Source organism: Diorhabda sublineata, chromosome 1, assembly GCF_026230105.1.
Source record: "Diorhabda sublineata isolate icDioSubl1.1 chromosome 1, icDioSubl1.1, whole genome shotgun sequence".
NCBI classification, from domain to species: Eukaryota; Metazoa; Arthropoda; class Insecta; order Coleoptera; family Chrysomelidae; genus Diorhabda; species Diorhabda sublineata.
In genome coordinates, this window is record NC_079474.1 from 17221148 (window position 1) to 17248671 (window position 27524).

The 27524-nt window shown below is 33.5% G+C and overlaps 2 protein-coding genes across 3 annotated transcripts in view; one reads left to right on the forward strand and one right to left on the reverse strand.

The window, feature by feature from the left end:
• The window catches only part of LOC130449557 (insulin gene enhancer protein ISL-1), a 57636-nt gene extending 36701 nt beyond the window's left edge, over positions 1–20935 (forward strand). Inside the window, exons 3-6 of one of the 2 annotated variants that reach the window (XM_056787453.1) lie at positions 1253–1560; positions 6647–6957; positions 13864–14076; positions 14140–20935. In XM_056787453.1, the coding sequence (XP_056643431.1) occupies positions 1253–1560; positions 6647–6957; positions 13864–14076; positions 14140–14325 (1018 nt within the window). In that variant the 3' untranslated portion in view covers positions 14326–20935. The remainder of the gene's footprint in view (positions 1–1252; positions 1561–6646; positions 6958–13863; positions 14077–14139) is intronic. The other variant, XM_056787463.1, reaches the window with a different exon arrangement.
• A 2104-nt stretch (positions 20936–23039) lies between these two features.
• The window catches only part of LOC130445355 (low-density lipoprotein receptor-related protein 1), a 64456-nt gene continuing 59971 nt past the window's right edge, over positions 23040–27524 (reverse strand). Inside the window, exon 41 of the mRNA XM_056780938.1 lies at positions 23040–27409. Coding sequence (XP_056636916.1) covers positions 27281–27409 — 129 coding nt within the window. The 3' untranslated portion in view covers positions 23040–27280. The remainder of the gene's footprint in view (positions 27410–27524) is intronic.

Here is a 27524-nt window from a genome sequence, read left to right on the forward strand (position 1 = left end):
TAAGTTTGAATTAAATTTTTAAATAATATTCGGCAACTTATGAGTCACCGAAAGCCAATTTTTTCTTTTTCGTAAATTTATGCAGAGGTTTGAGCTCAAATAACAGAAAAACTATCAATTTTTCATTGAAAATTGTAATAAACAAACAAGTACTTTTTCGGATCTTTAAAATGAACTTTTATTAAACCGTCTAGCATGAAAATTAAGCGAGTTATGACGAAAATAAGTTGAGTAACTCGAATTTGAAAAAAAAAATATCGATAAATTTGACACCATGTGCGGCAAAATTAAAATTAATCGTACCCCATGTAAAATTATCTTTATTTGAGCCCTAACAACATGTTCCAAAAATTTGAATGGTTTGGAACCCGAGATTTTTTTTCGATTTTTAAAAAAAACGTTTTTTCAAAATATCTCAAAAACTATTGGATGAACGAAAGAATTTTTTGTAAGTAAAATTTAGCTTTTATTTTACTGAACATTTTACTTTTTTTAAATTCACATAGCTTGAAAATTAAACGACATATAAGCGTTTGAAGTATTGATTTCAATGCTAAGGAAGAATCTTTTTTACCCTTTAATACCAAAATTCTCTTTAAGAAAAGGGCCTGGAAGGGTTTCAACTGTCATGATTTTGTAGCTTATGAAATTCGCTCTAAGTTTTGATCTTTTGGAGTATTTATTCTTTTATACGTGCTGTGTCCCCTTTGTATTTATATATCTCTATTAGGGCAGTTTTTAAGGGTGGTTATATATAAAAAATAGAAAATATTTCTTACATTGTAAATAAAACAACAATCATTTCACATGTTTCAACAGGAATGGACCTTATAACTGCTTCCATTAAGTAATTTGCAATTTTTTCCATTCTGAGGGGTAGTTTTTGGTGGTTGCATTATTAAAAATATTGGTCGTCAGATTTCTTATACTTGAAGTAAAAAAATTCTCCTATTACGATCCAAAATAAAAAAAATTCATTCATTTAACTCATTAGTTTTCAATTTATTGGAGTAAGGGTTGGTTTTCATCCCTTAAAAATAAAAAGCATACTTTGCATCAAAGTCAGGTTTGAAAAGGAGGGTAAGATGAACTAAACTCCAAATTTTCAAGAAGATCGATGAATGTCTTCAAAATTGCGGTGGATTTTAAGCTTGAATGTCTGTACTATAGTCAGTTCACAGTAAAATGAAACAAAATTTCGTGGAAATAACGAAAACGAAGAATCTTCTAACCTATTTATCTTCCGTTTCAGGTTATTCGGCACCAAATGCGATAAATGCGGTCTATCGTTCAGCAAAAGTGACTTTGTGATGCGCGCGAAAAGTAAAATCTACCACATAGACTGTTTCAGGTGTCGAGCTTGTGCTAGACAATTAGTACCCGGTGACGAATTCGCGTTGCGCGACGGCGGAATTCTATATTGCAAAGAAGATCACGATGCCATGGAAAAAACTTCTACGCCGTCGATGGGACATACTCCGGGCGCGGAGAGCAACAACAACACCAGCTTGAGTAACAATAACCACAATAGTAACTCCACGGAGCTGGGATGCATGTCTGGTAAGTTTCTTTTTCAATTTTAATGAACGATTTGAATTTTCCCAAAAAAGAAAACTGGGAAGCAAATAAAAAAGTCTAGGGAGAGAAGGTAAAGAATAAAAAGAGTCTAGGAAGCAAAAAGAAGATTCGAAATAGAATATACTAGAAAGCGAAAATAGGAAATAACAAGAGGCAAGGAATCGAAAATAGAAATAAAAAAGACGTTAAGAAAGGAATATAAGGAAAAAAGAATATTGGAAACGAGGATTGGGAATGAAAAAAGTCCAGGAAGTGCGGATAAGGAATAAAAGAGTCTAGGAAACGTAAGGTGCCTAGAAAGCGGGAATAGGGTACAATACAGAATAAGAAGAGAAGATAATAAACAAAAAGAAAATCGAAAACGGGAATATGGTAAAAAACACAATAGGAAGCGAAGATAATGAACAAAATGAATCTAGAAAGCGAGGAAAGGAAATGAAGGAGACTAGGAAGCAAAGATAATAAACAAAATGAATCTAGAAAGCGAGGAAAGGAAATGAAGGAGACTAGGAAGCAAAGATAATAAACAAAATGAATCTAGAAAGCGAAGATAGGAAGTGAAAGTGTATGGGAAGCAAATAACAAAAGGAATCAAGAAAGTGGTGATAAGATAAAAAAACTTACTAGCAAGAGAAGAATCTAAACAAAACGAGTCCCAAAAGCGAGGGCAGGAAGTAAAAGAGTCAAGGAAGCGAGTATAGGAAACAAAAGGAATCTAGAAAACGGGAATTGAGTAAAAAACAAAATAGAAACCAAAGATAATAACCCAAATGAATCTAGAAAGCGAGGAAAAGAAATGAAGTGAATAGTGAATAGTGAATAGAAAGTGAAAGTAAAAAACAGAATAGAAAGCGAAGATAATGAAAAAAATGAATATACAAAGCGAGGAAAGGAAATGAAGGAGACTAGAAAGCAATGATAAGGAACAAAAGGTGTCCGAAAGCGAGGACAGGGTATAAATGCGAAGATATGAAATGAAAGACATTAACAAGCAAAAAACGGATATAAAAAAGCGAGGATAGGAAATAAAAGAGTCAAGGAAGTAAAGAATGAGAATAAAAGTTTGGGAGAGGAAGATTTAGAAAAAAAAAAGAATGTAGGAAACAAGAGAGAAATAAAAAGAGTCTACAATACAAAAATAGATAATAAACGATTCTAAAAAGCGAGGATAGGAAATAAAAAGAGTTTGGGAAGCAAGGAAACGAACCAAATGGGTCTAGGAAGCAAATATAAAAAATAAAAAGAGTTTAAGACGCAAAAATATGAAATAGAAGCAAATATAGTGAATAAAAAGACTCAAGGTGGAGTATATATGAAATAAAGAAAACAAGTATTGAAAATAGAGTCTCGAAGTCTGGAAAATGTAGACAAGGAAAAACGCGAAGAAAAACGGTTACATTTATATTAAACAATACGATGTGATAAAGATTTTTTTTTCCAATTCCACGTTAACCCTACCGATAATTATGTCTAATTCGTATCGCTTTGATATAATATTCACAAAAGACTTTTCGTCCATTTAATCCCGAATGACCAAACGTTTCACACTTCCTTTAATCCTCTGGATTTCGAATGGACACGACAAAGTGCGTGTTTCATCCCTCGTCCCGGATTAAAGGGGATAATTACTGTAGTCCATCTATTATTATAATAATATTCGTTTACGGGATAAAAGTCGATCCATTTATATTTCACTGAAAGATAAACAAACATTGATACTCGTGAAAATTGCATCATCAATGGAAATAGTAGAACTGCTTCGTTGAAATTTTCATCAAGAAGAATTTGAATTTGAAAATAACAAAACGAAAAGCTGGAAAATTGTTTTAATAATGATGAGTTCGTGAATTTAGATGCAATTTACAACTATGAATCTAGATAGCGAGAATAGGAAATAAAAGAACCTGGGAAACTAAAATATGAAATAAGAGAGCCTAGGAACCGAAGATGGGAAAAAAGAATCTCTTGATAGCGAGGATAGGAATCAAAAAGAGTATAGGAAGCAAGGATAGGGAATAAAAAAGCCTAAAAAGTAAAAATACGAAATAATAGAGCCTAAGAACAAAAAAAATGGAATAGAAAAGCCTAGGAACCGAAGATAGGAAAAAAGAGTTTTAAAATCGCCAAGCTAAGGAACAAAAAAAGAGTAGGAAGCGAGGACAGGGAAGGAAAAAGCCTGGAAAGCAAAGATAGGAAATAAAAAGAGGCAATAAGGCGAGGATAGGATATAAAAGAGCATGGGAAGCGAAAATATGAAACAAAAACGGTCTAGGAAGTGAGGATAGGAAATAAAAGAGCCTGGAAAGCAGATATAGGAAATAAAAAGAGGCCAGAAGGCGAGGATAAGATATAAAAGAGCCTAGGAACCGAAGATAGGAAACAAAAACGGTCTAGGAATTGAGTATAGGAAATAAAAGAGTCTAGGATGTAAAAAAACGAAATAATAGAGCCTAGGAAGTAAAAATACAAAATAATAGAGCCTAGGAAGCAAAAATATGGAATAGAAGAGCCTAGGAACCGAAGATGGGAAAAAAGAGTTTCTAGATAACGAAGATAAGAAACAAAAACAGTATTGGAAGTGAGGATAGGAAAGGAAAAAACCTGGAAAGTAAAGATAGGAAACAAAAAGAGGCTAGGAAGTAAGGATAGGAAATAAAAGAGCCTGGAAAGCAGAGATAGGAAACAAAAAAGGTCTAGGAATTGAAAATATGGAATAGAAGAGCCTAGGAACCGATGATAGGAAACAAAAACGGTCTAGGAAGTGAGTATAGGAAATAAAAGAGTCTAGGATGTAAAAAAATGAAATAATAGAGACTAGGAAGTAAAAATACGAAATAATAGAGCCTAGGAAGTAAAAATACGAAATAATAGAGCCTAGGAAGTAAAAATACGAAATAATAGAGCCTAGGAAGTAAAAATATGGAATAGAAGAGCCTAGGAACCGAAGTTAGGAAAAAGAGTTTCTAGATAGCGAAGATAAGAAACAAAAACAGTATTGGAAGCGAGGATAGGAAAGGAAAAAACCTGGAAAGTAAAGATAGGAAACAAAATAGGCTAGGAAGTAAGGATAGGAAATAAAAGAGCCTGGAAAGCAGAGATAGGAAACAAAAAAGGTCTAGGAATTGAAAATATGGAATAGAAGAGCCTAGGAAACGAAGATAGGAAACAAAAACAGTTTAGGAAGCGAGAATAGGAAAGGAGAAAGCATGGAAAGTAAAGATAGGAAACAAAAAAGGTTTAGGAAATGAGGATAGGCTATAAAAGAGCCTGGGAATAATGACGAGTTCAGGAATTTAGCTACAATTTACAACTATTTGTTTCTAATTTGTCTCGGTATTCATAAATTCTATTGTGGTTGAGGGACTAGTCATGACCAAGTAGTCAAGCGCCTACAATGGTGGGCGAACATTTTTACCACGCCGTAGACTTGATCTTGGTCTCTAAAACCATGACTATTTCAAATTAATTTTCACAATTCAACCGAATAAAAACTAAGTACAACCCTTCTGTGCGTTTAGTGGAGTATACACGTTCATTTTGATTCGTGGAAACCTGGAAAATCTGTTAAGAAACTAGATGTTGTTGAAAATAACATCTCGAGATCTGGTATTGAAAAACCATTTGATTTTCATCGGTCCGAATGGCAATTTGTAAGCGAACTTCGTGCGGCAAGACAAAGAATGTTTTTTCCCAGTGTAAATATTAAACAGTCGATAGACACTGGAAATAAAAAAGTCTCGTAGTTAACTATAGGATTTATTTCATTACCCACAGATTGGACGAGCTTATTCGGCGTATATTTGCAGACATTACAACAACCATACACCTATGTCTATATAAGTATAAAACAAACAAAGAAGGATCGCGGCCACTTGTCCACTCACGGCCATTTAGGTGGTCCGAGGAAACCCTAAAAAAACAAAAATATAAAAAGAAATAACAAATACTCTGTCTTCGGCATCCATTGTACTGTTTAAATATCAGGATCGTATTTAAGATTTAAAAATCATTCATAACTTTTTATCTACTATTTTTGATCAAATTTTTTTCTATCTACCGTTTATTTCAATTTTCTTATTTCTTTTTCATTTACTTTCACTCGATACTTAACAATTTTAATTGATTGAAAATATTGTTAAATTTATAAAAATAAACGGGATACTGTCCTGGACGCTCGACCATTGAAGTGTTTAAACAGTTAGATGCGGCAAAGGCCTTTTTATTTGATTTTAAGGAAAAAGAAGAACCACAGCGTTTTCTATTGATCAAATATTTACAATGAGGGCTTAACTTCAAAGCTATAGAGATTAATACGAGGGAATAACGAAACGATCTAAAACGTTACGAATTTCTATTTATACAGGATATGCCGAGACTTGATGCAAACATGATCAATTTAAGTTCTGATTCTGCAACTTCGAAACCCTATAACTCAGTAACAGAAAATTTGTCACACTGATGAAACTACAACTTTGGAAATATTCTTTTCTCTGATGTGGCCCATTTCGATACCAACTGGTCTGTGCACCGTCCCAAACTCCAGCACCCGAATCCACTGGGTAGTGCTAAAGTTACAGTGTGAGTACCTAGCAATCTCAGCTAGAGGAATAAACGGTCATTTTTATAACTCAGAAACGAAGGGTCGTATGAGAAAATTTGTCACAGCATTATGTTCATTTGCTCACTCACGAATTTTTTGTATCAAGTCCTGGAACACCCTGTGCAAATATATAGTAGGAATTTCATCGAATGATGAGATTTTTCATCAAATTTACTGATAAAACTTCCGTTTTTACAACGTTGGAAATATCCTTTTCTCTGATGAGGCCCATTTCGATACCAACTGGTAAAAATACGTAGGGGTGAAACCTCACAGTAAATACCCAATGCTATGCTGTGATGTTGGAAGGTTCTTTGGTTCCAGACCTTGAAACTTCGAAAATAGTTAATTTCAGAACTTGGTCTCGCGTCGAATTTGCAATACAGCGAAGCAAGCCTGTGTAAATGCTGTAGCTGTTAGATTTTCCAGGCGGTTTCTAAATAACGAACGTCTCTCGTTTGTTTTCAGATTCCGGATCGGAAAGCGGATCTCACAAAGGCGGTAACGGTGTGCGCAAATCCGGAAGTGGTACGGGAACGACGGGCGGTACCGGAAGTGACGGTAAACCGACGCGAGTTCGTACAGTGCTCAACGAAAAGCAACTACACACGTTACGTACTTGCTACGCGGCTAATCCACGACCTGACGCATTGATGAAGGAACAACTCGTCGAAATGACCTCACTATCGCCGAGGGTCATAAGGGTTTGGTTCCAAAATAAGAGATGCAAGGACAAGAAGAAGACGCTAGCCATGAAACAGCAGATGCAGCAAGAAAAGGTTGGTATTTAATTTAGTTTGTCACATTATTAAATATAATTTTATTGCAAATTAATTTTGATTAGGGTAAAACAGGCAAATGTGCCCCACTATTGGAAAAATCGAAATAAAAATCATTTTTTGTTTAGAACATGTTTATTAAAGTAATCAGTCTTAACCTCTGACTCAATTGGCATAAAAAAACTAAAAAATCTTCTAAAATATAATTGAATATAACTGAGATCAACAATTTTGTGAAACTTAGGGTGGGGCACATTACAAGGATAGATCCGTCTTATGTGTCCCAGCGAAACCTCTCATTTAGAGCTTCTTTTTCCTTTCCCTTTTTCTTTAGTACCGCAGTTATTGCATTTCTCTCTATAACTTGTAGAGTCTTCATGTAACCAGCCAGAACACTGCAAACATCGAATCCATTCGCTCTTCTTCTTGGTACGGTAGTAATTCTCGTGACATTCTACACATGTGTTTTCATTTTCATCAGAACATTCTTCGCTAGATTCACTAAGCTGCAACTCTACTTCACTTTCTGATGACGATGATAAATCCCTCACAACAGTCTTCTTACGTTTTTTCTCCTGTATTTTTTTTTGTCTTCAAACAGTTTACGAGTTGTCAAATGAATTTTTGATGTCAAAACCTTAACAGATCGCTTCCTTTTACTTACTTTTTGTTGAATAATAGGCAATGGACTAATTATTTGTGTTGTGGTGTTAATTCTTGTGCAGTCTCAGAAGATTCTGATGTGGACATTTGAATGGCTTGATTATTATTATTATTACTAATCAGAGATGTGGATGTACTTGGCAAGGAAAGAGCAATAGTGTTCTGAGTTGGCTGTGAATGATTATTAATTGCTTGCGAATCATCATTATTCTGAATACTTTCCATTGATGCATCAGAAATTCTGAAGAAATATTCAGGCACAGCATTGGGATCATAAGGGCAAATCCCTGTCGCTTTAAATCCTGAAACGCCAATTGCTGGTATAGCAGACTTGAACCAGGCATCACCAATCATTTTTGAAATGTGGTATCGATTAAAAGGTCGGCCTTTGTTGTTGATAAACCAAGTGGAAACTTCTTTAGACAAGTAACTTTTGAATGGCTTAAAAAAACTTCTATCCAATGGTTGAAGAGCCTGAGTAGTATGACTTGGTAGACAGAGGATAATCACATCGTTTTCAGATGCCAATTGTAGCATTTCATATGAATTGGAATGCGAAGAATGCCCATCTAAAATCAGAAGAACCTTGCCATCTTGCTTTCGTGGTATAAAATGCTCTTTCATCCACTTCAAAAATAGTTCAGCGTTGATGTAAGATGATTTCTGATTCATGTATACATTTGAGCCAGATGGTAGACCCTCACAAAATTCCGGTTTTTTGTATTTACCCTTCAGTATCAAAATAGGCGGAAGGAAAGTACCTTCCGCATTGCAGCACGCAATCAAAGATATATTTTCACCTTTTTCGGTACTGGTTACAGTATTTACACATTTCGCACCCTTGCTAGCAATTACGCGTCCAGTTTTATTGTTAACTTGTATTCCGCTTTCGTCCATGTTGTAGATTCTTTCTGGTTTACTAATCAAATCGTTATCAGTCAATACCTTCAACAACATATCAAAATATTTATCGACATCCTGTCTATTCATACCACTAGCTCTTGCCAATGACAGGCTTTCTGCTTTACGTTTACTCAGGTCTGGATGACGCTTCATAAATCCTTGAAACCAATCCCAGCCTGCTGACTTCTTCTCATTATTGAATCGATGTGGCAATCGAAGATTTTCAGCAAAGTCGTAAGCTATAGACTGCAGTCTCGATGGCTCCAAGGGAAATCCGATGGATTCAAGCTTTTTAATGTGAGCTACAAGTTTTAGTTCGTTCTCATATCCCAATTCAGAAGGTCTTCCAATTCTCTGCTTAGACCTCCAACCCTTGAGGATGTGTCTTCGCAATGTGCGCGAAGGTATTTCATATAAACGACTCGCTTCATTTACTCCTATTTTCTTATTTATTACATCCTCCACCTCCTTCTGCATATTTTTTTCCGTCCATTTTCTTGGATCAACAGCTTTAACCTTTCCCATTTCCTAAAAAAAAAAAAAAAATATTGAAAAGTAATCAAAATAAGAAATCAGGAATTATCTCCAAATGGGGCACATTAGCCGAAAAAAATCGGGGCGCATTAGACGATGTACAGTGTAATGTGCCCCACTTAAATAATTCTGATATTTGTTACGAAAAACGGAACGTAATTATAGGCAAATAAAAGTTAAATGAGGTTAGTTTTCGATAAAAACTTTAAAAACACGAAATAATATGGAGCAAATACTTTTAATCAAAGTGAAAATAGATATAAAACAAATTCATGTAGTCATACAAACCTTATAATCACTTTTTCTCACTAAAACTAAATAAAAACCAACACAGTGTTGTTTACATCGCGGCCATACTTGGAACACTGACCAGCTAGGATCAAATAAGCGCCAAATTTAAAATGCTTCACTGAGTTTCGCGAGTGGGGCAAATATCCGACTGGGGCAGGTTTGCCTGGTTTACCCTAGGTACTTCTAAACGTTTATAAAATGTAAGTGAGACTCTCTGTATCATATTGGATATGGAAAATATTTTGTTAATATAACCCCTAGAACTTTAATCTAAAGGTGCTAAATCAGGAAAGCGACCCGGCCACCCTAATTGGTCATCCATCTATTTATCTAGAATCATACGAGAAGGGTCCCAGAAATTCCTGGTCTGACCTAAGGATGGCGGTAGTTGCTTGAAAAATACCAATGTATTAGAAAGTACATAATCTATACAACATATGTTTAAAGTTTGAAGACCCCACGTCGTTTAGTATTTGTTTAGCAGCCATCGATAGCAAACGTTTCCACAGAGCCGAATTTTACCGTCGTTTCATAATCATGGATGAAACGTGGGTCCATCATTTCACACCGGAAACGGAAGAATGCACCAGCTCACACATCCGTTATTGCAATGGTCAAAATTATTGAATTAAAAGTTCGAATTGCACCCTTTTGAGCAGCTTCAATCCCCTCGGATTATTTTCTGTTATTAAGCTTGAAAAAATGGCTTGGTGGTCAAAGATTTACCAACAATGAATAGATGATGTTGGAAGTTAATGTTTATTTGGAGAATCCTGACGATTTTTATCATGAAAAGGGTATAAAACTCATCGAACATCGCTGGGATGAGCGTTCGGAGCTAAAAGGTGATTACGTAGATTGTTTTTCCAAAATATTTCTGTGTTTTTTGTTGGGTAGTTCTGGGACAATAACCTGCCTCTCCATTTCTTAAAGTAGTTAATGGCTTCTTCTAAAATGTCACAATATCTTTCATCATTCAAATTTTCATTATGAAAGTTCAATACAAAGTCTTTTGTTACACAAAAAAAATCAAAACTCCAACTATTTTGGAAATAATGTGGATTTCCATTAGGTCTAAAACGGGAACCACTCAATTCTTGTTAATGTGCATACCAAAAAGAAACTCCATTGGTACATTTGACAAACGTCATTTAGAATGTTTTGAAGAAATAAAAGAAGCGTAATATTCCATTTCTTAGACAGATGGCGCTTTAACATTACTCCACTTGATACTATCCAGGATCCGATTAAGATTTATAAGACCCGAGGCTAAAATAATGACGGGGGAATTCGGAAACCTGGAAAAATTGAAAAAATAATATCAACACATCAAAAAATACAGAATGTCTTACAAATGATGGCCCCCTCTTGGATTTGGGGCCCGGGGTTATAGCCCCTAGCTTAATCAAGTCCTGATACTATCAAAAGAGGATTAGACGCGAGAGGGGTAGATGAGACAACGAGAGCAAAACATAATTTCTATTACAGTAAACAAAAGTTGTGTACAAGGGGTAGTTGCATCCCCACTTATGTAGAACTTAGTTATACTGACTGATTGACCTCGGCATATCCTTATGCCAACGACATTGTGATCGTTGAAGCTTTTGACTTGAAGGAATCAAACACAAGTTTCATATAATTTCGCTTCAATGTTACTGTACACGAATGAGGTATCACAGATATTGAACGCCCACCATACAGCCCTGATCTGGCCCTGTATGACGACTATTTTCGTTCGAGAAACTAAACGTCGAGTCAATGGGTGAAGCAATTAACAACGACGATGAAATTAAATAAACGGTGTACTTAATGTACTTAATGATATTTGCAATGTCAATATTAATTTATTAATTATTTGCAAAAAGTTATGTTGATTGTAATCATCGAAGTGAAACTGTCAACTGTCAACAGTCAACATTGAAGTGGCTAGTTAAAGTTGTCAAATCCAGAGCGTCCCGAAAGTGTTTTTGAACTGTCACTTTCACTATATGGAACACTCAAAACGCAACTTTCGGTATGTAAATGAATACAGAACGAACAACTTTCAGATGGCGTCGTCTAAAAAACTTTTTACGTCACACCATGTATTAATAAAGGAAAAATTTGAATGTATAACGTAATTTCAATACAACTACGAATTCAGAATGTATTCAACCAATAAGTCCAACCTTATATACCCCCACTACGTCCTCCGTTTCCATAATATTCCAACAAAAACGTGACGTACCTTCCTTCTCCTCCGGGAAACGAGAAGCTGATGTATTCACGCCGCCTCTTCGTGCATCACATAAAGAAACAGCGAATAATTTCCAAGAAAGATGGGAAATTATTTAGTAAACGGTATTTTGGAACGAAAAAAAATTTTTTGGATTACGTTAAGTTAAATACACAAAAAAACTATTTTTAACATATATTCGCGTTGGAATTTCACTTTATTCATATTTAAATGACATTACTACTCTCAACGGGAAGTTACATTAACAATAACAACAAATAATTCGACCACATTCTAAATATAAAGATGGTGGCTATTAAAAAACAAACGATACATCAATATAGTCCATTTTTTTAATTATATATAGAAATATATAAAATTATCTAGAAATCAATCATCTCTACATCTTGAAATCGATATGATGCGTGTGTCATATGTCAGCGCAGCACCCAGCGGGATTGGCTGCAGCGTGATGGGTGGATCTTCAGATCAGCTGACGACACGCCCCGAGAGAATTGATGTATATACATCGAGTACGTAGAAGGGGGACAAGGGCGGCGTTGATCGATAGGGTTTGCGATGGGGAGGTTTATTAGCTGAGGCGATGTGCGGTATTATTAAGGGGTTGAAAAGTTAGAGAAAGGATTTGGCTTGAGGTTAGGAAAAGTTTGCTAGGTGTTATAACGGTTTTCGGTTTGGGAAAGTAGTTGAAACATGAATGCTTCTTTAATATTTTATTATACAAGATAATGGAAACCGAAAACGTTATTTTACAATAACCGAACCATCGTTAATGAATAAATATTAAATATAAGTCTTTATAAAAATGTTTATTAATTATAATTGAGAATGTATGTTCATCAGAACTACATTTAAGGGTGAAAACGGCTTATCTCGATTTCTGCCAAAACTACAAGTCCTATGCAAAAAAGTTACATAGCAAAGTTGTAGGTAATAAGAAGATCTACAATTTTTGTTTCATTACTTTTTTCACATAACCTCAATATTTATGTGAAAAATTCAAAAAATCAAAATTTTCGTTTTTAATTTTTATCTTTTACCAAAAACATTATTTTTCCACGAAATTTTGTGAAAAGTTACTTTTTCATGTCCCATATACACTGTGATTTATATGATTTGAATTATTTATTTTTTTGCGTTATTTTAACGTAATAACGAAAAATCACCCTAATTTTCGAACGAAAATTCTTGTGTCAAAATATCGGTTTTTTTGAAAAAATTGGTTAGATTTTTGATCGTTGAAATCTCTCCTTCATTATAATGTTAATTTTTCTCAGAAAATGTAAAAAATAAGACGAATTAATTCGTATCCGAATTTTTTTTAAAATCATTTCGTACAATTTTTGTTGTTTATTGAATTTTGCTCTAATTACACGGAAAATGTGAGATTTCATGTTACACTGATGGACATAAGTAATTAGAGTCTTGAATTTTAGTAAATATCTAAAAATTGTACACAATGATTTAAAAAAATTTAGGATGCGTATTTTCTGCCTTTTTTGAGAAAGTTTACCGTGGTGATGGTAATATTTTTTTACGCCATCAAGAAGTAGAGATTTCAACAATCAAAAATCTCACCGACTTTTTCAAAAAAGCCTATATTTTGACACAAGAATTTTTGTTCGAAAATTAGGGTGCTTTTTCAATATTACGTCAAAATAACGTGAAAAAATAAATATTTCAAATCAAATAAATTACAATTTATATGGAACATAAAAAGGTAACGTTTCACAAAATTTCGTGAAAAAAAAAATGTTTTTTGTAAAAGATAAAAATTAAAAGGATTTTTTTAATTTTTCACATAAATTTTGAGGTTATATGAAAAAAGTATGGAGACAAAAGCTGTAGACCTTTTTATTACCTACAGGTTTGCAATTTGAATTTTTTCTTTTGCACTGTAGTTGTAGCAAAAATCGAGATAAACCGTTTTTTACCTTTTAAAACTCACATCCCGATCTCAGATCGCGCGTGAATCATTTTTCCTTTAATTTTTATTATATTCTTCTCCTTTTACAATAGGTTTTATCCCACTATTATTTTTTCACTTTTTATTATATTCAAAAGCCTCTACTCTGGTCTAATACTCGTTGTGAATTTTTGCTTTGTTTGTCCTTCATCAAAAGTCGACATCACATTTAAAGCGCCGACTTTTATTATATAGATTTAAAAATATATATATAAAATGTTAAATTATGGGGAGAAAATTTGTTCTTTTCTCAAATGAACAATAAACTTTTAACCAACATTAAATATTTCGATATAAACCTAACCTATCATAGTATTATTCACAGGACGGACGTAAAATGGGTTACGGGGCGATGCAGGGTATCCCGATGGTAGCGTCTTCGCCAGTAAGACACGATTCCCCGATTGGAGTTCACCCGTTAGAAGTCCAAGCGTACCAACCTCCTTGGAAAGCTCTATCCGATTTCGCACTACACGCAGATCTAGAACAACCTCACCAACCCGCCTTTCAACATCTAGTCAATCAGGTAAATTACTATCTTATCTTTCATTCATTTTAATTTCTATCATATATTTTTTTGAATTTTCAGATGCACGGCTACGACCTACCACCACCTGCGATGGGTCCTTCGCCCGGAGGCGGTCCCCCGCATCCTTTAATGGGATCTGGAGGCGTACCCGTTCCGCCTCCGTCGGATTCGATGACGCACCCGGACAGTACGGATAGTTACGTAACATATCTGGATAGCGACGAAAGTCTCCCGGCTAGTCCCTAACATCCCAATGCCATGGGGATCGACTAGCGCTTCGCGTCTTGGGCAGCCTGCTGGAAGGCGCTGTTAGTTAGACATTTGACCGCCTACATGCCTTCTTCATAGGGGTTACAGTTGAACGTGTTTTAGCGGCGACGCTCAGTAAGTTCGGTTATGAAATTTTCTCTATTATTGCTAAAAAAATCAATATTTTCAAATAGCACGTCGAAAAAAAATTTTTTTTTTCATTATAAAATTTACTTAAAAAGTGTTTTCCTTCCCATGTTTGATCCTTCAGAACGCCCGCCAGCTTCAATTGACTCGAATCTTGTCCCTTTTAATGCAGATGTGACCTTAAGAACGTAGTAAAAGTCACACGGTACCAGGTAGGGCGAATGCGGTGGATAAATCTAACACTGGGATGTTGTACTTGGTTAGAAATCTCTTGACGGAGAGTGAGGAATGAGGCAACTGTTTCGCACACACTTTTCGCATTTTCAACTTTCGATGTAAAATTTTACCGATATTTTCGACGGTTTTGACTTGAAAGGGCTACCCAAACGTAAATAATCTTCAATAACTTCTTTGGTATCTTGGAAACGTTTAAACCACTCGAAAACACGTGGACGCGACAAACATTCTTCGCCATACACTTGTTTCAATAAATTACAACTTTAAGTTCCAGTTATTTCATGGTTTATGTGAAATTTCACAACAATTTGTTGCATTTTTCATGCCAAAACAAAAAATATACACAAACGAAGGTCGCGGCTATACTGGTTTGTCTACAGGCTAATCAACTGACTGTCGCTAACATTTGGCGCTTGTAGCAGTGCTAGTCTCGTTACTTAATAACCAAACCTCGTATATTTGATATTAATGTGAAACCAAACGATTTGTTAACTCTTCAAGGTACTTGATACTTTGAAATAATTTTTTTCTGATCAAACTATTGGAATTTCGTTTGGTTTGGGTTATGAAATAAAAAACTTTACCAGCTGTTGAAACTCAGAAAAAGACGATTCCTCGTCCCACAATTTAGAGAAAAGGTTTGGAAAATAAAAGTCCCCTGGATGTCACATTCAGAAATATTTCCTCAAATTCAAATTTTTCATTCCGAGGACCTTCGAAACTTCCCTAAATAAAGTTTTATATTTGATGTTCGAAATTTCCTTTTTTGAGTACCTCTCTTTAAAAAAGATTTCTCTCTCGGGATTGTGTCGCTGCCAACGCATTTGAACATTCTCGACCGTTTCGTCGAACAACTGTCTCAATAAAACACCAATACCTGACCCAGAGGAATTCCAAATTACCATTCTTTCATTGCCCTCTTAATTTCCTAATGGTATACAATCAACCTAATCTTCTATGATATACCTGGTAGTACATTTCAGGATAAAACCAACATACCTACATTCTTCCACCACCTCCTTGCTCCAATTTTTTGGAATTTGTACAACTTGTCATGACATATTACTCCAAAATCACACAAAATATCTTCTAACAAGATAAAATTTTTTTTGTACGTTTGTAGCGAACACGTCATGTACCCTCGCATTGCAAAATACATAATGCATTTTTTTTCCATTTTTCGACTGTTTCCCCAAAAATAAATAAAATAATAATCTTCTACTCACTGGTACGTAACTTAGAGATTTCAAATTAGATTACAATTCTAAATCCTATCCGATATAACTACTTGGTAGCACGTTTTAGGAAAAACCAACATACGTCCTTCTACCTTCCAAACACCTCTTCCTATTCCCCACTGACGCGGTCCCAGGCAAGCAGTTGAATCGAAATATTAAATAATTATGGAACTTTGATTATTGTTAATAATTACAACAGTAAACATTTTATTTATGGGCGTAGGATTTAAATGAATTGCAATGCTAGTTCCTCGTGAAAAAAAATGCTAACAATGAAAATGACTAACGGTATGAATGGCGCGGGTGTGGTAGTCCAACAACCAGCAAATAACCTCGTTTCGTGTTATAACCACCGACGAAGAAGGAAAATTGACTTGACATGATCGTGGCACTGGACCCGATATACACTGCCAAAATAGATCCACCAAACGTCAAGCCTTATACAACTTTTGGAATACGATCGAAAGCCATCTCAGTTTTAGCTCGATTTAAGTTCACTCGTCGCGTTTACTGAAGAAGCTTGACTCATGATCTGCATCAGCTGGTTACCCGCAACAATTCTATGATGATGACTACGAGTACTCAACGAAGCGAATACGTAGAATCCTCGAATTACAGAGACGGAACCCTGGCGGGAAAATTTGACCACCTAGCTTTCGATTTAGTCGAAAAAGAGTTGACTAAAGGTAGTCACGCACTTGCAGTTATCAAACGGAGCGCTCGCAACGAACGGATCGTAAGCTCCACAAATTACCGATTCCGAGGTCTCTCGCCAGTCGTGAGTTTGATTTGCATCCTGTCGCTGTGGAAGTCTTAGTTTTTTACTCTTTTAATAGGACTAGGACCAATCCTGTACATTTGGCCCTCTATCTGGATCTTCCTGAGAAGCTGAACTCCAGTTCTCGTACCACCTCTGTGCTCGGTCTCTGAGTTTTAGCCCACTTTGCCGAACTCTCTTCTAGCATTCTTTCTAGATCCCTCCAGAATCTTTTTCGTGCCCTGACCCATCTAACCACATCCTGTACGCCCAATTCTCCTCTTATGTCATCACTCCTTGTTCTGTCCCTGAGGGTGACTCCCTTGATGGTTCGCAATATTTTCATCTCTGTGGTCACACACACGGTTCACTGATTTCGTTTATTATAAAAATTTCGATTTTTGTGAAATGTACTGTATGGATATTGAAGAAATTATAATAGTTTCTTGCTCGCTGGCAGAAGAAGAAGAGAAAGAGCATAAGCTGGCCGGAAAGCCCTGAATTTGGGTTCATCAAATCAATCAGAAGAGACAGGAGTATAGAGAATATCACACTTTATTCCCTGATCTGATCGATGATGACTCCAGGTTTTTTTTATACTTCCTCATGACTGGTGTCAAGTTTTTTGAATTGTTGGACTTATAGGGACCACATTTACAGTGGCAGGCTCATATTCTGGGAATTACTTGATACTCCGTATGGATAATTCGGAATGAATGCCCCTCCGCGGATTCTCGTCGGCATTGCCGGAAAATCCGATCCGTCCGATGCGTGCGTGTGTACCGTCCGGTACGACAAGTGTGTGACTACCTTAAAGGTAGGAGGTAGATAGCATACGCTGTTTTGAACGACCTCAATGACGCGACTTTTGGCGCGCTTCCGCATAACTTGCAGGCTGCGATTAATCGGGTTGTCGGGCTTGCTCGCGGGACAACGAAAACTCACGAAATTGAGAAATGTCGTAGTTAAATGAAAGTGTACCTACATTATGTATTAATGAATGCGAACGTACATGGCCTGCTGATTTTAGAAATTTTTGAACATCAACTCAAGTGTTTTTTCATTTATTTGATGTAGTTATCTTAAAATTGATAATCTAGTTTACTGAGCGTAATTTTAAACATAATTATTATGTTAACAACATTTAAATACATCGTTTTTATTTTCATTTTTATCCAAATTTTGAAATATTGACTAAATATGATGATATTTAAGATTATATTAATTTGAGAATGAGATAAATAACCATTATCGCGATTGGATAATTTTTCTAAAACTTACATTGAAAATCTTATATCGATATTTTTTCCATTCAACTAAAAATTTTTAGACAAATTGTTTTTTGTAGAACGCAATAATGGTTTTAAGTCTCGTTTTCTGTTATTTCGATCTACACTGAGAAAAATAATCTTCTAAATATTTATTTTAATAATATGATATCGTTCGAGTTTTTATTACTATTAAATTTATTATTATTATTATAATTATTACCTCATTTTACTATATTTTGTTATTGTTATATTGATCTAATTTATTTCCGTTCAATAAAACTTAATTTGACATTAAATAAAATTCTAATTATCCAAATTTCCTCAGATTTGAAGATAAATTTCATTTGACAACACCGCATATTATATATTTGTGAATGGTCCATATCAGAAGTCCCGAAACTATTTTCTGCATACTTCCATATAAAAGTTATTATTAAATTTCTACTATATTTACAAAACTTGCCGAAAAAATTAAAATCAAATCCATGAATCACTTTAAGAATCATTCGTTTACACTATTTCGAATTTTATTTCATCAAAATGCACTGAATTATCCAAATCATAATAAAAACACGTTAATTTAACGTTTTCGAGTTCGTAAAATCCATTTATCGAGGCCCAATTAGTCGTTTTATCAATAATTGACTTGGTTAACTTCCGATTCGGCTTTTTGAAAAATATGTAAGAGCTACAATTATTAGAAGTCTACCGTAATTGTAGAAACATATCGTATTTCGTAAAAAATAATTTTTTTCCAAGTTACAGGCCATTCAAGATTACCTAACCTCAGCTAAAGTACGGTTAACCTAATTTAATCGACACTTAAGTAAACCTAACCTAATCTAAGCGAAAGTAAACCTAACCTAACAAAGAAATGGATCCGTTCCATGGTCCAATTATTTATTGAATAAATAAAAATGTGAGAAAACGTTTTTCTACTTTTTTCTTATTATACGACTTCCTCCTTTATGACCAAGCCCCTTTTTCAAGCAATATGCCCCCTTCAATTGTAACCTTTGGTTCAATTCATAAATCCAGTTCAAAAAGTCGAACTGGGAGTCAACCAATTCAATTATTGTAAAACCGGACGTCGTTGAATGGATTCTACATCACGAAAACGCTAAACTATGATCCCAAACCGGGCGGATACGGTTTTAAGTTTTGCGACAGTCGAATTACGGTGTTGCCTTATGTCTAATCACAACTCGACGGCTGCAGAGCCTTAGAGTGTTTGTCAAATTATTGTTTTGTTGAATTGAAATATTTGAAAATATATTAATTTAATGTTATCAATAATATTTTGTGCTAAAATTTAAATAATATTGGGTAATTCGTTCGAAGAAGATACATTGATTAACTAACAATCGATTCTCATCTTTTATAACCTCAATTTTTCAATACTTTTTCAGTACACTTCAAGAACCATCTTGTATAACCTAACCTAACATAACGACAATATTTAAAAAAAATTTATGATCCTTTTTTCTAATTTATTTAAAAATAATTTATTTGGTTCTCTCTTGATAAATAAAACATTCGCGGTTATAAAAAATGACAATAATTAATTATTATCAATAATCTTAGCGACTTTGAACCGTAATTTATCTCATTCAAATGAACTACCCTGTATATTGAAAATACGACTCCACGCTACTGAAAATAAAAATTAACATCCTGTATTATAATGTAATTTAAACTTATAATTGTAATAAAATGTTACTTGTATTATAATTTGTTAAAGCTCATGTCTTCATAATTTATTAAAATCAGGTTAAATGAGATATTTCAATGCAATTCTCATATTAATTTATTAAATTGGTCAAAATTAGAAAACACGCAACCAATTTCACACGTATGACTAAATGTTATGCTGGTTGCATAAAGCTACAGTAATATACGACTATTTATCTAAAAATGGGTTCATTAAAATTATTTATCACCATAGATAAAGTAACACTAGAATGTGTGATTCTATATTGAAAATTTGTGCCAGCTATAGAAAGAAACAGCATATGGTCTAAGGTAAAGTTATCTCTGTTTCACTGCACGGTGATTGGTGAAATAAAATAGTATGATGGAAGAAAGAAATCAGAACTTTCTTTGTATCTCGTTCTAACAATGGAACACGAATTTTATCAAAATCGCATTCTCGTATTATGAATATATTAAAATTACACAATAACAATTGTCAATAATTTGAAATATAGACAACCAGTTTTACAAGAATGTGTAGGTGCCTTGTTGGTTGCCTAAAGTTGCAGAATTTACTATTTATTTAAAAACATTAGATTGATATAAATTATATAACGCCATGAATATAGTAATACTAGACGGTGCGATTTATATACTTTCTATATAGAAAATTTGTGTAAACTCTAAAAAACTGGTATAAGATCTAAGATCATTTTATTTTTGTTCCACTATGCGTTGATTGGTGGAGTGAAATAAGGAAGTGGAGAAATAGAATGGTGGAAGAAATAAATCAGATTGCAATTTTGACATTAGACAAAGATAACTAAACTGTTGCTCCTTCTAATATCGGAACGCGAATTTCAACAAAAACGCAGTCTAGTATTACAATGTCTATAATAATGACATAGTAATAACTGTCAATATTTAAAAATATAGGCAACTAGTATTACAAAACGGATTTTAATTATGGAAAAAATACTGACAAGAAAAGTAAATATTTCATAAAAAGTAAGATTATAAATTCACTATTACGAATGTTTAGATACAAATCATTGATATATCTCGAATTATCCTGTATTTGAATGTTGATAGTGTTCTTTTTTTGAAAATCTACTGAAAGGACCTTGTAAAAATAACTTTTGCAACACATTGCCATGAATTTATAAAAACACGTATCTGACATATAAAAGAATAATTCTATCTGTATGTACATAAATAACATGACATGATTTGTAAATAAATATATATATAAAATCAATTAGTTATACCAAGTGTTTTTTTAACCGAAATAAAATTTACAATTCCATCTAATTTAACAAAAAAAAAATCGTGGAAAGGGAAGAAAAATAACTTTTGCTTAAATTTTTAAAGAATTTTTGCAGATAAATGATTGATTTATTTCAATCACTACATAAATATATTGAAAAATAATATACAGGGTATTTAAAAGGAAAGTGAAGTATTGGTAGGAAATTGAAAAACAATTGAGGTTTGCCTAGGAAAAAAGAATTTTTTTACGATTTTTCTGCAGTCACTGGCAACATTGCAATAAAATTTTATATGAATAATCGAAAGAGGCACTTGGCGGACTATGATTAGAAAGCAATGCGCGGCTAGAATGTTTATGTGACAAACAAATTTTTACATATAAATGTATCTGAAAGCTTCCGGAGAGGTGGCAAGTGTGTGACATAGACTATATAGAAAACCGGTAAAAAATTTCAACTATGTAACTTGATAATAAAATTTTTTATAGCAAAATTCCTGTTTATATTTGAAGCAACTTCGAATATCTTCAAAGGAGGTTCATGTATAAAAGACAAACAAGCTAGGTTGATAGTCTTTGTTCCACAAGTTTCAATAGGCACAATGGAGCTTAAGAACAATAAAAGTTTGGATTTAAAAAATAGATAACATGCTAAAAATTCGTATTTTCAAAATCACTTACCTAATTATTATTGTTTGCCAAACAAAAAAGCATTTCAATTGTTGAAAACAACTAACGGCTAAGGTAAAACACTCTGTATTGTTGTTTTTTCCAATACCACACTTGAATCACCCTCATAAAAAATGAAAATAGTGTTTTTCATTATTAATTTAAACACATTCGACGACGTAGTTTTTTAACGCCGCGACGAATAAATTTCCAGAGCACTTCACAACACTTGAACTAATTATTATATGAATGACTCACTCGAATTTTAATTTTGCGTCAACAACTTTTGATAAGCATTTCAGCGATTATTTAGAATTGGAGCTGCAAGGAAAATGGCTAAAAAAATTTTTTTCCTACATTGTAATTGTTATATTAGGTAGAATTGGATAATTGAAGGTAGAGGAAACATTTTTTATGTGGTTTCATGGAAAAAACACGGTAGTTTTTAAATTAACTTATGAATATTTACTGTTCCCTCCCCTGGCGCCAATAACATTGCTTTATCATGGATCGAAGTTTCTTCACTCCATCTTCTTCGATGTTATCCCAATCTTCAGTTAGCGCCGTTTTGAGATCCCATTTCGTGGCTGATTCAGGATTTGTAGCTGGAACTAGCTATATAGGAGTTCATCCTATATAAGCTCGATAGAATTTAAGTCCGGACAACGCGCTGACCGATACTGCCATACGGAACCTGCAGTTCATTGTACTGTATCAGGATGAAGTTTTCGCCGATGAAATTGACGTAGGGAACAACATGATCACCGTTAATCCCTTCGCTCCACCGCCACGAACTTTGCTTCCAATGAAAAGCCCACTCATACCATCTAAGAGCCTTTCTCCTGGTTTTCTTTCGTCTGAAAATAAAACGGAGTCACATTGTCGTCAGTCCAACCGCAGACGAGGTGCTCGGTGCGCTGGGGTCAATTTTAAGCCGGTAACTGGTCTTTTTGGTTCAAGATTAGTTACCTCAAGTCTTCTTCAGACTGTCCAGCAACTCTTCAAGTTTTTCTCAACTTTTGAATTTGAATACCAATACGATTTCTCAGCAATGTGCTGACAATGAATCGGTCATAACTCGCCTTTTTCTTCCGGAGCGGTGACTTCGATTAAAGTTACCAATCTCTTGATAACGACGGTAAAGTTTGGAAATAGCAGACTGGTCACTTTTCGCTGACTCTGGCTTCTCGCAATAGGATGACCGCATGAGCAGCTTCATCAAATGTTGTGACCATTTTCAAGTAGAATTCTTGATTTTTATGTGTATCGGTTGACGTTTGATGGTTAACAGATAGTGCTAGGTCAGGAAGATAAGGGTCAGTTACCCCTAGTTAGCATAAAAAGGATGGTTATCGATTATAACATAGATTAAAATAAGAACAATACAATTTCGAGTTTCGTGGAACAAATTTATAATAAATAAAAGACAACCGTTGAATTTGTCACATATAATTTTCATTTTTATACATACAGAAAAAATTTTTATTATGAATCAATAATATAAAATATTACATACTAAAAATTGTATGATTGGACTTATTTTATCTTAAAATTTTGGCCACTCGTGCTACAAAATATTGCAGCTTTCATATATTTCTAATAGAAAAAATTTAGCTACCAGAACAAAATCACGAACAAATTTGAGTATTCATTTTTTTTTTAAATTGAGCACTATCATTAATCAAAAATATAATTCGTATTTGACATAAGAATCATCAAAAATATAATAATTATGTGTATATTTAATTAAAACACACTGTATATATATCGTTCATAGAAATTCACTATTTATTATTAGGTAACTGAATATCTAATTGAACCTCTCTAGTAGTCTCTTTATATCGGATACTTTTTCCAATTGGCAAATTAATATCTTTATTTCCTTGCTCAATCTAAATTTTGTTTGAGCAACCTTCACTTTTAAAATAGAGTTTAAAATAGAGTTACTGCTCTGCTCATTTTTTTACTCTATATTGTATACATGACAATATTTGGACGAACACCCTGTTTACTACCAAAACACTAACACTAAATATTCCACTATCTGATGCACGTTTCTGGAACTAAATTATCATCTCAGAGACTCCTTTTGTGAGGTTTGTTTTTTTATTAAAACCATCAGCAATGGAATCAAAAACTAGGTGAGTCTAGTTATATCACTTAGAAGGAATACAGTGCATCACACTTGGAGTTTGTTAGCTCTTATCCTGTATTGTAAATAAATGAAATCCTCATAGATTTTCAGAATACAAGGATGATGTAAAATCATCTAAAGCGATTAGTAATGGAAAAGAATTTTAGTGGATGAAAAAAATTGACGCTGTCGATAGGATTTTCAACATATATTGAGCCAGTATAAAAATCATATATTCAGTAAAAGCTTTTAACAAAAAATGAAAAATAATGATCAATATTTCTAGATAAGACCTCAAGGTGTCTTATTCGGTACCAGTAGATCAAAGTGCTAATAAAGAACCACCTCTAACAAGTTCTCTAAGTTCTTTTACAAATTTATCATGATAATGGAATATTAGAGGAGGAATTTTCCATCCAAGAGAAAAGTAGATTAACATTTGGTTTTTGATTCTGCTGTTGATGCTGAGAAAAGTTTCAGTTCATAACTGATTGTTGGAAGAAAACAAGTTTCGTAAGACAGGGACAGAGGTTTTGATACAAATTTACCGTTTGGTGTTCTGCCTGATATGTCGGAGTAAAAACAGTTCCCATACCGATTAATAAACTTCTTTTATTACTTCTCGGAGTAACGATCTAGCGTCAATTATTGCCACTTTTTCAATTTTGCTCCTTCCACCTCTTGTTCTCTTCATAGCATAGTTTCCTCAACCCAAGCAAACTCCATTGCCGGCATATCCTCCAAATTATTACCAGGCGTTACTTCTACTCCTATTGAAGATTCCTAGCATTGACGAAGCTTGAACATATCAAGAGTATGTGTTCCATTGGTACCTGCAAATGCTGGACACTCTGAGGAATCTTCATGTTTGAACTTGTGAAGTATCCGTGTCCAGAGAGCATTTGGGTCAAATAGTTCATCTCTCCATGGAGTGGCTAAGCTAGGTGTCCACCAATATGCATGTATGTACGTACGTATTGTTGCCCATTCGGAATTTTTCCATAAACAATAAAGTTTTTGTTAAAAATCCAAGAAAGAGTAATTTAGTAGATTAAATTTCAGTTTGTGGTTCTATGATTGATGTTGGGAAAGATTCAGTTTGTAACGAAGAAAAAATAGGAAGAAAACAAGCTTTGGGATAAAGGAAGAATGGGTTTAGATGAAGAAAAATTGTAAAATGAAAAAAGATAATCAATCTTTGTAGATAAGACCTCAACGTACTATATTCTGTAACATTAGTTCGATATGCTGATAAAGAATAATCTCCAAGGACCTAACTCTGGCTTCTATCACCAGTGTTATCATGATACTGAAAGATAAGAGGAGGAAATTTCCATAAAAATAAGATTTTCTGGTACATCAGCAAGAAATTTTTGATTTTATTATTGAAGTTACGGAAGTTTCATTTGAATAAGAAATATTTAGAATATAACAAACGACTTGTAGGAGAACTGTTCACCTACGGTATCTGATCGGTTCCGGAAATTTGAACTTGGACAAGATTTCGATTATTATTGTTTTCTTTTGATTTTTGAAGACCAGGAAACATCTTACCTGAAGAGTTTATTGTTAATAGTGTTACTTTATGGTAAGTTTTATCTTGTTATTCGCTTTTATTATCATTACCAGAATATATTCCAATTAAAATTATGTATGAGGGAAGAAATTGAGAAATGTATCAATGTTTACTGAAAAATTTATACCAGAAAAATAGAAAATGCCAGAACGATGATGAAATAAAATGAAAGAGACAAATAACAAGAATTATTGGGGAAAAACTCGCTATTATTGATAAAATAAGATCAAATATTCAAATGTATATAATGCTGATGATTGAATTAATTTATAAGACATACCAAAGTTTTATCGCGGTTTTTTTTGTATAAATACGAATTTTATTTTTGGTATTGCCTTAAAATTACATGAAATACATACACAACCATCGTAATACAAAAAACTAAAGCTTTTATCGCAAAGATTAGTACAAAATATAATCGATTTAATCAGTCACTTTATTTACAAGGACGTATGAGTTTATTTTGTTAGTTATTATCATCTTAAAAAAATATACAAAACCACAAATAACCAATTCATTATCGATTATTCTCATTGTCGTTATAAATTAATGCAATTTCGATATCTGACGTATTTTTGTTAACGAATTTATCATCGATTATTTGACGTCTCTTTGTTGATATGAATCGATTCAATTTCAACTCCCGTACTGTATCTTCGTTAGTAAATTTAATATCGATTATTCGACGTCCCATTGACGTTAAAAATCGATTCAAATCCAAAATTTAACCGCGTATTCAAGTGATACTTGTTAACAAATTTATTATCGATTATTCTACATTTCACTTTGGTTATAAATCAATTTAATTTTGATATCTGACAGCGAATTTTCAAATGATTGGGATTACCAAATTTATGATAGATTCTTTGGCGTTTCACTTTTGTTAAAAATGGATTCGATTTCAATATTTGACAGCGTATTCAAGTAATTTACGTTAACCAATTTATTATAAATTATTCTACATCTCACTTTGGTTATAAATCGATTTAATTTTGACATCTGACAGGGAATTTTCAAGTGATTTGGATCACCAAATGTATGATCGAATCAATTTCGATATTTGCTACCGTATTCAAGTGATTTTTGTTAAAAAATTTATGATCGTTTATTCGACATCTTACTTTGATTATAAATCGATTCAATTTCGACATCTGACAGTGTATTTTCAAGAAGATTATGTTCACAAACAAAACATCCGAATTATAAATCGAATCGATTGCGACATTTGACAGCGTATTTCTATTAAATATTTTATTATCTATTATTCGACATTTCATTTTGGTTAGAAATCGATGCAATTTCGATCTTTATGAATATAATCAAGTCATTTTTGTTAACCAATATATTATCGATTATTTGACATCTCATTTTGATAAAAAATCTATTCAATTTTGACATCTGACAGCATATTAGCAAGTGGTTTATGTTACCCTGATCGATTATTCTACGTCTCATTATCGTTACAAATCGATTCAATTTCGACATTTGACTAGTGGTTTGTGATAATTTTTTTTGTAAGACGGCTAGTCAAAACGATATTGGGCAATAATAAACAATAAAGAAATTAAATATTAACCTCAAAATTTACAACGATTGCCCAAAAATGGCACATGTCACAGCAATTAATATTATAATAGTGAAAGCTTTGCGAAACGCACGTCAAAAAGCAAAAGAACGCTTCTATCAATATGATTATTTCGAAAAAATCGAATCGATTAATAACATGATATAATATCGTTTAATATATACAGTATGAAAGAAAAGTATGACATTAATTTTAAAGTGACCTAAGATGGTTGTTTAATGTATTGGAAGACGAATAATGAAATTACTTCAATATTTTTATAAATAAATTAGGTTATGTTGAATTTTCTTTACTTTTTGACGCTCGTTAAACTTAATTGACATCCGAGTGATGTACATTCTTTCCAAAAAAAAAAATGATATGTTTAATATTAATTAAACTATAGTTCTTCAGTGGGCGGTAAAGCAGATTCATCCGCGTTGTGTTCAAGAAGTACTGCTTTTTCATCTCTAACGGTACTGGGTCCGTTATATACAGATTCGTATACAGGGTTCGCGAAATTTCCAGCCTAAATAAAAAAAAAATCGTTATCATAATCAATATTATGAAAATTTGAAGTTATTTATCACTAATTATTTGACAAAATTAACAAATAATCAGATTTGACACACACATAAGTAAAT